We start from the raw sequence: 15,494 nt of genomic DNA, 5'->3' as shown, positions 1-15,494 counted from the left end.
AACACAGTGGAAATGGCAGCCATTTAACACATAGCAGTGGCACAAAAAGGTCCCAAGAAGGCAGGAAGGTTAAGTAACAAGAACCTTTTGTTCTGTTTGGGATCACTGTCAAGCTGAAAAATGAAGTTATTCCCAATCAGATGCTTTCCAAGCCACATTGGACAATAGATCCAATGACTTAGAATACTTTTCTGTAAGATCACCAACAACAATGGCTAAAATGCAACCATGCCAAAGCCTCCACTGTGTTTTACAGATGGCTCACTCACTGTTACTTACCTTACTACTGACTCCCTCCATTTGAACTGGGCCTCTTCTCCCAGTTTGCTTCTTTGTTCGTGCTGGTGTGAAGACCGTCTGTGCTGACTCCTTTGCAAAGGTTTCTTTTAATAAATCTCAGAAAAAACAGTTTGGCTTCAACACTCAATTTTATTTTTCACAACACCCTCAGGTCCTGTGTCAGGTCTTTGCTGGATTTCCCCCCCATTCATTAGGAACATGACTTTCACCAATCATCTGCCATAGTGTTTTAGGCCTGCCACATCTTTTGTCCTCAGTTTGTCAAGTTCCCTCAAACTTTTTGGGATATCTTGCACACCATGCAAAGATGTGCCGTGTTTTTAGCTAACAACACAGTTTATGCCTGTCAAACAGTTCTGACATTTTCTTGTAGATTCAACTAAAGAAATGGGAACAGTGTTTTTGTGACAGACTGCTGATAACAAAGTGCCTAAATACACAATTTCAAATGGGTTCTTGGTCAAGTTGTCTGTTATATGCAGACACAACCCTGATTCCTGTCATGAGTCAGGTGCCTTTTTTGCTTGATTCACATTTAGGTCTGTTAGTAGCGTAAGAAACAAACAAACAAATCCTCTGAAAATGGTCAGACACAAGAACTGGACTGGAAAGGAGCGAAAGTTTTATCAGAAGTCATTCAAAACTTTCCATGCTATCGTGTTTACAGACAGAATTACACATGCGCAGTAATGCTACCATAAACATGAGCCTCATCACATCTCGTAAACTTTCTACAAGCACTACTTTGTGCAAATCAACTCAGGAGCTTCAGATCAGTGGATTGATAGAGCCCATCTATAATGTTTGTATAGTAATTATGGAAATCACAAAATATTAGTTAGAAATCAGATCATGAGAGAAAGCCTATAGCCTAGTTACATGGATAACAGCACACATATTCATTATGCTTGAAAGCATTTGATTACACCTAGTGCCAAAAAAAACAAAACTTACAAAGAATACAATCATAGAATTTAAACGTAGTGATTAAATGAATTTACTAAAATTATAATTTAGCTGTTATTATTATAAAACACTCGCTGTGTTGCAGATCTATAAAGCTGAGTTCCTCTTTGACTGGAAGCGTCTTATGTGGAAAGGTGAAAGGTCATAGGAGGGCACTTCTCCCAGGCTGAGTTCGCACAGAAGCTTGCCAATGATTGGTCCAAACTTGAAGCCATGACCTGGAAAAATAAAGAAGCCTTCATAATAGGTCATCAAGCTGTGTCAGATCAATTGATGTCTTCATGTGAACCAAAGCCAGGCACCTTGCAGTTAGAATAAAAATAGCCTGTATTTCTTGGGCTTTGTCTGAATAAGGCGCTGGGTTTGAGATTCACATGAGTGAACACATAAAAGAAAAGCAAAGCTGTTGCAACTCCTGTCACTGAGAATATACTCACTTTAGTGAACAACACCAAATACTAAATTAGGGGAGAGTTGTCCTTTCTTGGCGTAATGGCTTCATGTGCCTTAGCTCAGGAGTAAGATGAGAGAAATACTATTTTTAAAATGAGGCGTCACGATTCATTGTTTTTAGGGTCTGAGAAGGAAATTGTGAATATCAACGGGGCTTGAAGAATGCAGCACAGTGCCATCTGACAAAGGTCTCAAGGCTCCTGTGGATTCTGTCTGGCTTTGAAGTCATAAAAAGCTGCCTTTGACAGTTTGGACCTGTGAATTTTCATCTTGCCAGAGAAGGAGAATGGAAAACCTAGGCCAAGCCTACAGGATGATATTGTAGCCATGGCAACCGTTCTCAGTACTTGCTTGAAAGTACTTATGTCACGCATTAATGATGAATGCATGAAGTGAAGGAGAGAACAGAAGGAGAAACATGTTTCTGTGTTACGATTAAAGCATGTGAACTTCCTCAAAATATGAACTTTGTGAGTGGAAGGATGGAGACTGAGCACATCCAGTACACTTAATAATTAACAATTAGTAGCATTAGTTATGATCACTAGTTATGATTGCAATTGGAAAATTGTATTTTCTCTGAAAACATGTTATCAATTTTACTGAAAGAATAAAAAACAAAACAAATGAGGCCACTACAGTAATTCAGCCCACTATTTGGGTCTGTATTTAAATAATTTAATCATCGGATGGCTCCCCTTGTAACTTGGTAGCAACAAGCAGGACCACTGATGAATCCCACTAGCCTTGGTGATCTAATAGATTTTTATTCAGTGCTACTGTGAGGCTAACATTTTTGGAGTTTCCTCTAGAAAACTATCAGGTTAATACATTTTTGACTTAATATTAGAGATGGACCGATCCGATATTACGTATCGGTATCGGTCCGATACTGACCTAAATTACTGGATCGGATATCGGAGAAAAATAAAAAATGTAATCCGATCCATTAAATATCACGAAAGCACCTCACAAAACTTACAACACACCGTAACTCACCTCAGAACGTTAGCACGTCGGAGCAGTATGCATCACGTGATAGAGCGGCTGTGGCATTCGGGACCTGTCGGTGGTCTGGATAGCATGTGGAGCTTCGCTAGCAACCCGGCATTTCATCTCCGACAAAGTTATCCCCGAGAGAAGTAAAGCAAGTGTGTAAGTCCATCTCTGAATGTTTGTAAAGCATTCCTGCGTTAAGCTTAACAAGTGACTGCCTCTCCTGCTGCTACTTCAATCATGAAACTGCTTAATGATCAGCTGATCGGCTTTTCTGTGCGAGTCCGTGTCTCTTGTTTGTTTTTGGCCCACTTTGCACCAGAAAGAGGAAACCAGCGGCTGAACAACAGCAGCACGTTTAAGCTTGATCAGCTGTTGTTAGAATTTATTTAATATTACTTTCTACTCCAGGATCTTTTTCTACGTAGCTGACGCTGGTAACTGTGCAGGGGCGGATCTAGCAAAGTTTAGCCAGGGGGGCCGATAGGGCATGAACAGGGAAAAGGGGGCACAAAGACATACTTTTCTTTCTTATTCTCATTTAAAATGTCTAGCTTTTAATAAATAATTATCTGACACCCAAAGTTTTAATTTGATGTAAAATGAATAGAAGTCCATTACTGTATATAGTGACTATTAAGTCTAATATATATACCCTAGTAAGCTATAGTACTTTTTCCTTTGGGAAGGTACCATCTGTGCAGTCTGCAATTTTGTTGAAGAAAGATGTTGAATCTATTTAATATTTCTTGAAAAATAATTGATTTCTGTGCATTTTTTTTCACACTGCATCAAATTAAGGTTGATTACGTCGATTAAGCATCATGAGGTGGAGCGTGAGGGGTGGTTCCCTATTTTTTATTTATTTATTTTTGTTGTTGCTGGGAGTTGGAACCCTATTAGTTAGGTTGCTTAATATTTACGCTAAGTACTCTTTAAAATACCAGAATAGGGAGGATGGTGTAGGTTTAAGTTTATTAGATTGATCAGTATTGCTGAACTATGAAATATTTTTTTTTGCATACAGGTATAACAGAATAGCTTTAGTGTAGTTGTTGTTTTAAACTTGAGTATGAACTTATACAAAATGCAGCAAGATATTTAAAAAACAGTTTTGTTGATTAAAAAACACTATATCGGATTCATATCGGTATCGGCAGATATCCAAATTTATGATATCGGTATCGGTATCGGACATAAAAAAGTGGTATCGTGCCATCTCTACTTAATATTGGAAGGTCATTAATTAGCATCTACTTTATGGTCAAAGTCTTGCATGGATACTAACTATTGGGTTGCCAAATGCCACTAGAAAGGCTTTAGTTTTTAATGACACTTGCTGAACTCTGTTCATAGACAGTAATTTCTGGAAGTGTTCCTGAGCCCATCTAGTGAGTTCCATTCCAGTGAGTTTCACAATCGTACATTGAGGAACATTTTTCTGAAATTGTTTGTACAATTTATAGATGCAGCTTTTGCAGGTTGGGAAATCTGTGACCATCTCTACCTCTGAGAAACTCAGCCTCTGTGTCCACCTATTACAGGAACATGCTTGGTGAGTTCTTTAAAACAAACTATTCTTTCACAAATGTTTACAAAGGCAGAATGTATAGCTATGTTTTTTTTTTGTTTTGTTTTTTTTTACACCTGTTGCAATGAGTCTGAAACACCCAGATTCAAAGATGAAGTGTGGCCTGATACTTCTGTCCATATAGTAGAAGAGTGGAGTGTAGAGAGAGCATAAACAGATAGGACAAAATACAAACTGGAAGGCAAACAATGTTCATTCTCACCAATAAATCTGTCTTTGATTTAAGGCACATAATTAAATTAAATTAATTATGGACTTCCACAAGATTTTGGATACAGTATACATGCTTTCCTTAGGCATTTGAAAGCATACCATACATTTTCATTGCATTGATACTCAACTTTATCCATGCAGCCAGATGACACACATTAATTAGTTATACTGCAGGAATGGCTTAAAGCCAAAGATCTAGATGACTTCTAATTTCCTACTTGTACATTCAAATAAACAAGATGTTTTGTTCTTGGCCCTAAAAATTGTAGCATCATGATGTGTGGTTGGCATTAACACTGACAAAAGCTGGACTCATTTTTGACCACGATAGGTCATTCCACGTGCATGTTACACAAACATGTATGACTGCCTTTTGCATTTGTGCAGTATCTCTAAAATGAGAAACATCCTACGTCAAAGTCATGCTGAAAAACTAGGATAAGCATTTACTACTTATCCCCATCTTATCTTAATAAACTCAGAGTACCCGATCACCACAAAAGACTACTAGCTTATTTGCGGTCCCTAGTCCACAGCTTTCAGGCCCCACTTCTGTGGAACCAGTTCTCAGCTTGTTTTCTATGAGACAGACACCCACGCTAGTTTTAACTTCAGGCAGAAAACTTTCTGTTTTGAGAAAGCGTATAGTTACGTTACAGTAGGTGCTGGGGGCTTCCCATGATGCACTGAGTGTTTCTTGTTCACTCACCTAAAGCGGCTTGAGGTGACTGCTGTTATGATTTGGTGCTATGTAAATAAAACTGAATGAAACTCAAATACACAGATGAAGACTTGCAGCAAAATATTCCTGGTGAAAAATGGAAGCAGTGCATGCTGGTGCACCTCTGCAGCACTTGATGCACAGGCTAAGTACAGACCTACCATTTCCTCCATGGCTGCACATGTGCATTTGGTGTGAAGCTCTACATTTTTAGCTTCATTACTCATACACCTCTAAGAATAAGAAAAAAAAAACAACCCCATTAATACGTAATCTATATTTGCAACATTTTCTATTGCAGGCCTGTTAGCCCAGTGAGCGCATACTTGTCTGAGAGCAAAGCACTGGGAGCAGGATATTAATTACAGTTATAATTAGGTAAAGGACACGACTGCATGAAGACACGGAGAGGTGCCAGGAGACACTATAGATAACTGCAGGAGAGGAGAGGTGGAGTTGAGCAGGCCGCATGGGAGCCTCTGGCATGTTAATTAGAGAAGAACACAAATGTAAGAATAACGGTGGTTAAGAATCCTGATGTCTCCTGTGAAAATGAGGATACAACTATTAAGTAACTGATGGGTCCTGGAAAATCTGTCACTGGCCCCTAGAAATTCCCACTATAAATGCAGTTTACCAATCAATCAGTAAAGCTGCAATAATTTTTATACTGACCAAAAACAAATAACACTTCTGATAACTGATTCAACATTTGAGAACAAATAAAACTGGAAAGTTTTCTGCAGTAATAAAATTAAGATTTGAATGTATGAAGACAGGGATATTATTTGGACTTTTTGAATATTTTGATAAAATTATTGCTAATTACTCAGTGCTATGTATTAACTAATTCAGACTTGACACAAAACGTACACTATTATTACACTTGTCAATAAACAATATTTCAGACTAGACCATCTTCAGCTGTTGCTGTCAAAATGTCATAAAGAATAGCAGCTTGTCAGGACTTTTGTGCTGGACTTCTTATTACTTTCTCCAAAAGGCTCCCCGAAAAACCTTCAGAGATTAGAACCAGATATAAAAAAAGCTACATTTTTACCACATTAACTTCCTGTTAATTGAGAATTGAGTGCACAAATCCTGATGATCAGGAATGGCTGGATGATATGAGATCATGATCAGTCAACATGAATATCACAGTATAAATCACGTCCTTATTTCTGTCAAACTTAAAGGTTCCTTTTTATTCGTAAGTGCAGATGTGAAAATAAAAGGTTAATTTTGGTTAAAATTTGTATTTATTATCTGTCAGAAACTAAACTGGCCACTTTTGCCACCGATCTGTATTTATGGGAACAATGGCAACCTCATACTGTGCATATATCTCATATTGTGCATATGCACAATATAGGGCAAATGTGTTACCTAGATGTGAGTACAGATTTTAATATCTCTGGAAAACTGCATCTCCATTCTTGGAAGCTCTCAGACTGTAGATAATAAGAGGGTCTAAAGTTTTTTTTAAGTGCATTTAAAGTCTTTAGACAATAGTAAGAAATATAGATTCTTTTCTTTCCTTTTGGTTGCAAAAAAACCCCCCAATTATATTGATCTATATGAATTATTAGTTAATCCTAAAAAATATGATGTCCCTTTTTTGTTAAATAACATTAATTAAACTGTCTTACTTACATTTACTAAAAGCAAACATCTGGCTCCTCTTTCTTTCTGCAACTACTCTTCATTTCTTTTTCCCTCTTTAGGCTGCTGCTCTGACAGAGGTGAAACCCTTGATTCCCCGAGTTCCGAGTAACACTGCTGTTCTTCCTGGAACAAGCAATGCTGATTAATTTAGCTGCTGCTCCTGCTGTTTTGGAGTTGGCACTCATCTGCACACATCTGGTGTACACAGTGCCAGAACACTTCTTGCTGTTCTTTGTCTTGAGCTGTTGACATTTTCATTTTAACAACGCCGCTGACTCTGTCGACTGAATCAAAACAGACACTGTTTGTTTTGTTTGACTGCTGTCACGGTGTTTTGCCTTTAATAAGCGATTGTGAGGATAATGGCTTAATACAGTAAAGGTGTCAACAAGCCTTGTCAGCTAGTTTCATGATGCTCAGAGGAGCCTGCCATTTTGGCTCATCTTTAGCTGATAATCCAAAAATGGAATAGGGAAAAAATATTTAAAAAACGAACTATTATTTCAATGTACTTTTTCAAAAACCATTTGTACCAATTTATTTATTTAAAAAAAAGAAAAGAAAAGAAAAATGTAAAAAAAGAAAAAAAGAAAAAAAAAAAGAAAAAAAAGAAACAGGCTGTGTATGTAACCAAGGTGTGCACAAAGGAGGTTTGAGGAGATTAATGCTGGTGGAAACTCATTGATCTTGTAAAGTCTTCAGTAAATTTATCGTTATTTTAAAACTCAGTGCTACTGTTTCTTTGGTAGTACAGCTACACATTTCAGCTCTTAAAATGTAGGTTTGATCATTTAAACATGATATCTAAGTGCATCTAGAGACATTAATGAATTATATGTGGAAATCAGTTCATGTGAATATTACTGACTAACTCTTTACAAACCATTAATGCACATACGTCTGATATGATACATTTAAATAAATTTAAATAAATAAATTTAAACCAACGCTGAGATTTTTCCAAAAATATTTTTGACACTGTCTTGATAAAAATTGTTATTTGTGTGAAAACATTTTCAGGTCGTATAATCTCACGCCACACTGAGGCAGACTGTGGGCGATACAAGCCTTATTTTATATTTCACATTACAGTACAAACACGATTCAAACGTGACGGCGGTGTTTTAAGATGTGAGAGATTTGCGACGTTTAGCACAAATCTTGTGTAGTTAGTGTGTAGTGTAGTCAATAGTTTTGTTGTGTGTGTCAGAACAATGAGGCGACTGCTGAATGTTACAGGAGTTACAGGAGTGATACATCTCCTGTTGTCAGGCCTGCAGGTATCAGGCTGTTGTTCTCCTTTATCTCATAGTGGACAGAAATTATTTTTTGGAGCGGCACAAATAATTTGTGTGGCATCAAATTTGATGCAGAACAGCTGCAATATTACTAATATTACTACAGGACCAAGGTAGTTCAGTAGGGTGATTAAATCACACAGTGGTACACAGTAGTACTTATCTGCTATAATATGATAATTAAATAAAATAAATTTTACAAACTGTAAATAAAGCTAATTCCAGCATTCAATTTCCCCTTTTTATAAAATGAATCTCTTTGCTCAATGAAATATTGTTAAAGGGACTTTTTCCAAAATGATTTGTTGAGGAAAAACAAACTCAGTTGAAGCTCATATTCATTGCGTTAAATCATTATCACGAGCATCTAAATGGAACTGCTGCAAGTTTATCAGCTACAACACAGACTCAGAAACTAGTTCAGGAAAATGTCATTTTGTTTTGATTTTTTGTGATTTTGCTTGATTTGATTTTTCTGACTTTTGTGTCAAGGACCCAAGGACTTTGTTGACCATCAGGGATGATTTTGAAGAATTAGAAGGGATTAATGCAGAGTGTCCACAGCTGCAGGGTTTCCTGAGTGGAGAGGATACCTGTCTAGTGTTCATGACTACTTAAAATCCCCTTTCCCACAGAGCCCTTGTGCCTGAGGCATCACCACACGATGCACCTTACCTTGGTTCTTCGTTTTCAATATTAACTATTAACACAGATCTGGTTACGCTGGAAATGTCTCAAAAGGAAACGTCTACATTAAGAAATTAACACCTGCATTGACAGCAAAAAAATATTACCATTCCTATCTATACTTTGGTTTTTTGTGTGGTTTGAATAACTGTGATGGTCTGAAGCAGCTCCTGTCTGAAATTCTCAGAGCTAGAGTACTGACAGAATTAGCTGTTGCTAGGCTACAGCTACTACTACAAGTATGCTAAATGAAAAGAAACCTCCAAATATAAACTGACATAGCTATTTCATTAAAAAAGGAATTAACAGTAGTTTTGAATGAATAGAAGTCAGCTATTTATCCTGACAAATATGGCTAGAGTTATATGTGCTACACATGTTTTCTTTCATTTTTTTGGAGCCATATTGTGCTGTACCTGAAAATCCTGCTCCAATCACGATGTTGCTGTATGCAGGGTGGTAGTCCAGCACAAAATGATGGTCAGGCGTTAGCTGCAAAAAACAATAAAATATGAAGAGTTAGTAAATTTTAAAAAAACAACAACAAAAAACCCAACAAAACAAGAAAAAAAATAATCAGAAAGTGCAGGTTGTTGTTTCAAGACGGTGCAGCTGTACCACTTTAGAACTTAAATCCTCTAGGCCCCCTGCCTGCTTGGGTGGAAGAATGGTGTGCATGGTACTTCTATATAAGCCTTTATACTGCACACAGAAAATGACAACGATCAGACTCTCCTGTAAGCACTGGAACTGAACCCTAGAGTTTTCACCAAGTGTATCAAAGCAGCCCTGAATTCCTTTTGGGCAGCGGGACTCAGAGTGTTAACATACTTGGATAAATTTCTAATATGTATTTCTAACAGAGGGGATCCACTACATTTTTCTATCCTCTTCTTCCATTAACATCCAACTTATTAATGTTAATTTGTTAATTCAACATAACATCATAAGTTATGTTACAATAGGTAGGCTGCTGGGGGATTCCCATGATGCATTGAGTATTTCTTCTTCAGTCACCTTTCTCACTCACTATGTGTTAACAGACCTCTCTGCATTGAATCATACTTGTTATTAACCTCTGTCTCTCTTCCACAGCATGTCTTCTATCCTGTCTTCCTTCTCTCACCCCAACCGGTCGCAGCAGATGGCCCCGCCCCTCCCTGAGCCTGGTTCTGTCGGAGGTTTCTTCCTGTTAAAGGGGAGTTTTTCCTTCCCACTGTCGCCAAAGTGCTTGCTCATAGGGGATCATATGATTGTTGGGTTTTCTCTGATGTATTATTGTAGGGTCTACCGAACAATATAAAGCACCTTGAGGCAACCTTTATTGTGATTTGGTGCTGTATAAATAAAACTGATTTGAACACACTCAATCTTTACACATCTGCTCAGCATATCAAGTACATATGCACTCAGCACCAGCACATCCACATCTACATAATGCATCCCTATGGAACATCCTATCAAACGTTCTTTTTTTCCCCTCACCTGACTGATGTATGTACCGTAATTGTCGGGCTATAAGCCGCTACTTTTTGCACAAGCTTTGAACCCTGCGGCTTTTAGTCAGGTGCGGCTTTTCTATGGATTGTCCATGAGGGGATTTGTTTTGTTTGTTCCGCTGTTGTACGGCACTACGTTGCCTGGCGGAAGGATCGGGGTTCAAGAGTGGTATGTTGGTCACATGTCCATCCGCCAGGCAACGTAGTGCCGTACGAAGTAGCGCGAAAAACAAACTTCAAAGTAGCGCTATGCGTTCAGCTGGAGGCGTGGATGATGAGCGGCGATAAACTTGCGAAAAGCAAGTTATGCCCAACTCCACCATTGGATTCTGACAGCGTGGAAAAGTGTGAAAACATCCAGGATCACCAACGGATTTCGAAGGGCTGGACTGCTGCATGATGGAGAGGAGGACACCGCCACGGCCCTTCTGAGGGTGTTCGACTCTGACACTGACAACGAGGATTTCTTTGGTTTTGAAAGTGACAACGAAGGAGAGAAGAAGAGTGGATGACGAAGCCATCCTGAGCCTGTTCGTTTCCGACACTGGAGGAGAGGACTTTGGTGGTTTTAGTGCGCAGGAAGATGGTGGTGAATGACTGACTTTTCTTTTTGTTAAAGCCGTGTCACTGCACCTGAGCCTAAAAGGTAGTCCAATCTATTTTTCTGGTGTGCTGTAGGTTATTGTTATGTACTACATTTGTTACTCATTTATGAAGCACAGTACATGTTTCGTACTTGTAATTACCGCTACTTGTACATATACCTAAAAAGTTATGCAAATATGTACCCATAACTTGTTTTTCAAAATATTAATAAAAGTGATGTCTCCAAACAGCCATCTCTTTCCTGACAATTCCCTTTGTGCATATTCTCTTACATATGATAAGTCAACATTGAAACACCTGCGGCTTTTAGTCAGGTGCGGCTAATGTATGTACAAAACAGGATTTTCCCCTGATTTTAGCTTGTGCGGCTAATATTCAGGTGCGCTCTGTAGTCCGGGAAATACGGTATTTTTTTTCCTCAATTATTTCAGCGTCACACGCAGTGTGCAACATTAGCTGCACACACACAGTTATGGGCACACTAAGGTTTGTCACATGGAAAGTGCATTGAGCAGACTCCAGAGAGAAGAGGTTAAAGATAAGATACTTAACCACCTTAAAAACACTACAGGCAGATGTTGTTTTATTATAAGAGACTGATAGACCTGCTACAGCTACAGATGAACTTAAAACACCTGAGTTTCCTGATGCGTTCTCAGCCTGCTATAACTCTAGGCAAAGGGGAGTAGCAATTTTAATACATAAAAATGTTAATTTTACAGTACTCAACACAGTTATAAAGCCATTAAATTATCTATGCTTAACAAAAAGTTATGTATTGTAAGTATATATGGCCCAAGTGTTGATGACCCCTCATTCTTCCATGCTTTTTTCACTGCACTCTTTGAACACCTAGATTGCTCACTTGGTCTTGGGGGCGATCCCAACTTTGGACTAAAGGAAGAAATGGAGCAGGAACTCCTACTCTATTGAGCCTCACTCCTGGAGCTGATTTGCTCTTCACAGTCCACCAGCTGTGGGACAGATGTGGTTGGGTATCTGTGAGCTAGCCTTTGTTCTTTTCAAAAGAAACAAGGGCACCAAAGGTGCTGTGGAAGTGACCTCACCCCTTACGTCTTAGATGTAGTGGTAGTAGGGCTTCCCATTATGAGACTCCTCACTTTGTATTCAGAGAACCCGGGTTACCCTGGTAACCAAACTTTGAGTAAATTAAATACGTGTTATTTTCAAAAAAGCAGTAAGATTTTATGCACATTCACTCAAGAGTGCTGCAGCCTCTTCGTTCTGCTTCTTGTGGCCTTGTGAGCTGTTCCTGTCAAAGTCTTTATAAAAAATGTTTCAAAAACCTGTTTAACTCGATAGAAAAGGCCACTGTATATGCATAGTGACCTCTGACAGAAGACCAAATTTGAGCACAACAGAAGAGACTAGTTATCTTCTTAAGAATGACTTGTTAAGTGAGAGAAGAGTTGTCAGGATTTTCAGTGATATTAGACAAGGTGGCCAAAATGTTATTGTCCTATTGCTTCAGTATGTGATCATGTGTTGGTGAGCAGCTGCAAAACCGCTTTAAAAACAAAATACATAAACCCAGTTCTGCACTGCATAAGATGAACCTTAGAACAGCATTAAAACCTGACAAGAACCTAAGTACAGACAGAAACTCACACACTTCACATTTTGTATTATAAACTTCATTTATTCTGATAAATCCCCTTGATACTGGATAGAATATATAATCTATCCAGAATGCAGAATAGAATAGAATATATTATCCATTATCGAGAAAAGTCTGCATTTTTCATTTTAGCATTATAAATGATATTTTCATTGTTGGCGACAGACAGGTTACCTTCAGTTTGCTTTTTGCTTAAATACCAACAGAATTTTTTAAGTTTAAACTAGTTTTTGACAGATTACTAAAACGTTTGTGTGTTTTCTTGTTTTTATGACTGGTGGTCTAACACATTTGTTAATCCCTGTCTGTGGTGAAGTACAGCAGACAGAAGAAGACCTTTTTAAACCTTATTTTGGGACACAGCTCTGTTTACTAGATTTGACTGGTGATTCTATAAACGCAATACACAATTTACGCAGTAAATTTTCACTATCGTTTTTTTTTTCTCTGCACTTTCACAGATGAAGATGACAACAAAAAACACAATGTTAACACTGTACCGTATACAAGCAGCTCTCCACTATAGCAGGTTCAGGGATGAGGCCAGGAAAGCAGCGGGCGATGTAATGCTGGAGAATCTCAATATCAGACCTGTCTTTCTGCAAATCTCTCTGGTCTGGGTCTGTCTTGCTGCCCATATGGTAGCACACCTGTAATGACATCACTGGTATTAGTTCTATATGAAAGTACCAAAAACTCAGCACATTTTCAGTGATATGAGGAGCAGAAGGACAGCTGCAGTATTGTGAATAGAATAGCTTTGCATTCTGTTATTATGTCATAGTAACAATTTTGCATCTGAGCATTTTGTGTTATGTGACCGTGGGACTAATTGTGGCTTTGGTGTTTATATCAATTGAATGACAACAGAAACACAGCTTGAATGGCACTATGCACAAGTTCACTGCAAACCTGGTACTTTTCAAAGGTGCAGGTGCACAGGAGAAGCTCTTTGTTCACCATTTTGCAGTTTAGCAGGCTGTCTCAGATTGTTTTTGCAGCACCGATTGGGGTTATTCAGAACTCAATAAAATGCTTTATATTAAATGTAATAAGGCACGAGCATGTTCCGCTCATTTCAGTAGCTACTGTCGGTTAGGATGACTCTACAAAAACTTCCAAAGCATCTTTTTTTGTGCTGTTTTTATAAGCCAGTTTTGACACATACAGTCTTACTCGGAGACTAAAGGCAAAGTGAGAACCCTGAGGGATTAAAAGAACTGCTGCTTTGACTTTTTTCTTTAGGTTTTCTGCTTTAGAAAACTGCTTGGCAGGTCCCTGCTGTAAAAACAAACAAACTACAGATGAGAAAATGCCACCGTCTTCTGCTTCATTTTGGCATTCTTTCAAACTGTTAAATGGTCCAAGCATTGCTAGCTCTGGTGACTGTGTCTTCGAGTGAATAATGCAACGTGGCATCACCATCTGTCCTCCCGTTCTCTGCTGTGCATGTGGTCTGCTATTAGACTGTGAGCTCCTGCTGGCTTGCCATAATGCCCAAAATAGAGATGTGTCATCGGATGACATCAACTCCAGCACAAACCTTACAACTAATATGATGTCGAGGGAGAACAAATCACATTTTAAAGTCCATTTTGCCACAGCATTTCTGTTTTTAAAGAAAAGCATTAACAGTTGTGTACAACAAAACATAAAACACTTAAAGTTATCTATTAATTGCCTTAATTAAGTTCTTTAAAACAATAAAATCTAAAACCTTTTTTTCCAGCTTTGATAAATAATGGTCAAATGTTAGCAAGACTTGCTTGTGAATTTGGATATACCCTCCAAACATGCATGGATTCATAAACTTTTAAAGGAAAACAGAAAACGTCTGAAGAGCAGATAAAATGTGGAAAAAAGAAGTGAACAGTATTCGGCAACAATGTTGAAGAATGACCCATCTCCTAGAAATGTACACTTGTAACATTAATTACAGTACCAATTAATTTTGTCAGAAGGACAATTATATTATTATATGCAGTTCATATGTATTTGTTTAAAAGAGAACTCCAAAAGTCATAACCCTACAGATACAGAGTATTAGGGCCACAATACTGATCGCCTGAGGCGGGGTGGTGGTACAAAAACCACATCTGGTCAGAAGGAAAAACAACACAAACTTGGAAGAGTTGGCCAGATTTGTACAAGATGAAATGGCTGGCAATGGATAGATGCAAGGCTGGTTACAGCTTTGTGCACTAAATGCTGGATCACAAGACATGATAAGACAGTTGATCAGTTTCTTTCACTAAGATACCACACCCTTCTCCTCTGCCCAAACTACACATTATTGTGGATGTTGGGATTCTGAAACACTCCATCTACCATTTGATTCACCACCAACAGCATCTATACCCTATGGGTCCTGTGCTTTCATTTGGAGCACTGCCTAGTTATGTTGCTTCATCAGTCTTATTGCCAAAGGGCAACAAGACCAAAGGACAATAAGCACAGATACTCTATTCCATAACGGTAGTGACCCTTGTAACTTAAATAATCGCTGCCCCATCTCAAAATTATCTTGCCTAGCAAATCTTAGAGTCCCTCTTAGTGTCAGTTTCACACATATAGTTCATTTACTCCGATCTAAATCAGTTGATGATTTTGCTGCTTTTCCCTGTGATTTGACTTTTTTTCACACAGAGTAATAACCTAAGTGAACTCCAAGCACACCGTAATGTCTCACCACAAACCACGTGACAATGTTCAGTTCAATTATTAGCAAGATGTGTCTGGGTGGCAGCAATAAAACTAAATACAGCAAGGAAGTGCTGTGTTCTGAACTACTGGAGAACATGGACAATTAGAGACGTTTGCACATCTATACTGGTGTGACAAAGTGTTTGCCCTCTTACTG

General features: G+C 38.3%; 1 protein-coding gene across 1 annotated transcript in view; it reads right to left on the bottom strand.

Moving 5' to 3' along the window:
- Positions 1 to 410: 410 nt before the first annotated feature.
- pipox (pipecolic acid oxidase) overlaps positions 411 to 15,494 on the bottom strand; it is a 32,438-nt gene continuing 17,354 nt past the window's right edge. The window contains exons 6-8 of the mRNA XM_085429421.1: positions 13,135 to 13,284; positions 9,307 to 9,382; positions 411 to 1,484 (exon numbers count right to left, since the gene is read on the bottom strand). Of these exons, the coding sequence (XP_085285547.1) occupies positions 1,354 to 1,484; positions 9,307 to 9,382; positions 13,135 to 13,284 (357 nt within the window). The 3' untranslated portion in view covers positions 411 to 1,353. The remainder of the gene's footprint in view (positions 1,485 to 9,306; positions 9,383 to 13,134; positions 13,285 to 15,494) is intronic.

Source organism: Rhamphochromis longiceps, linkage group LG14 (assembly GCF_057381845.1).
Source record: "Rhamphochromis longiceps isolate RC_006_pf linkage group LG14, R_longiceps_female_GT1.1, whole genome shotgun sequence".
Lineage (NCBI taxonomy): Eukaryota > Metazoa > Chordata > Actinopteri > Cichliformes > Cichlidae > Rhamphochromis > Rhamphochromis longiceps.
Note: the sequence above shows the minus strand (reverse complement) of the source record. Positions and strands in the feature narration are given on the sequence as shown.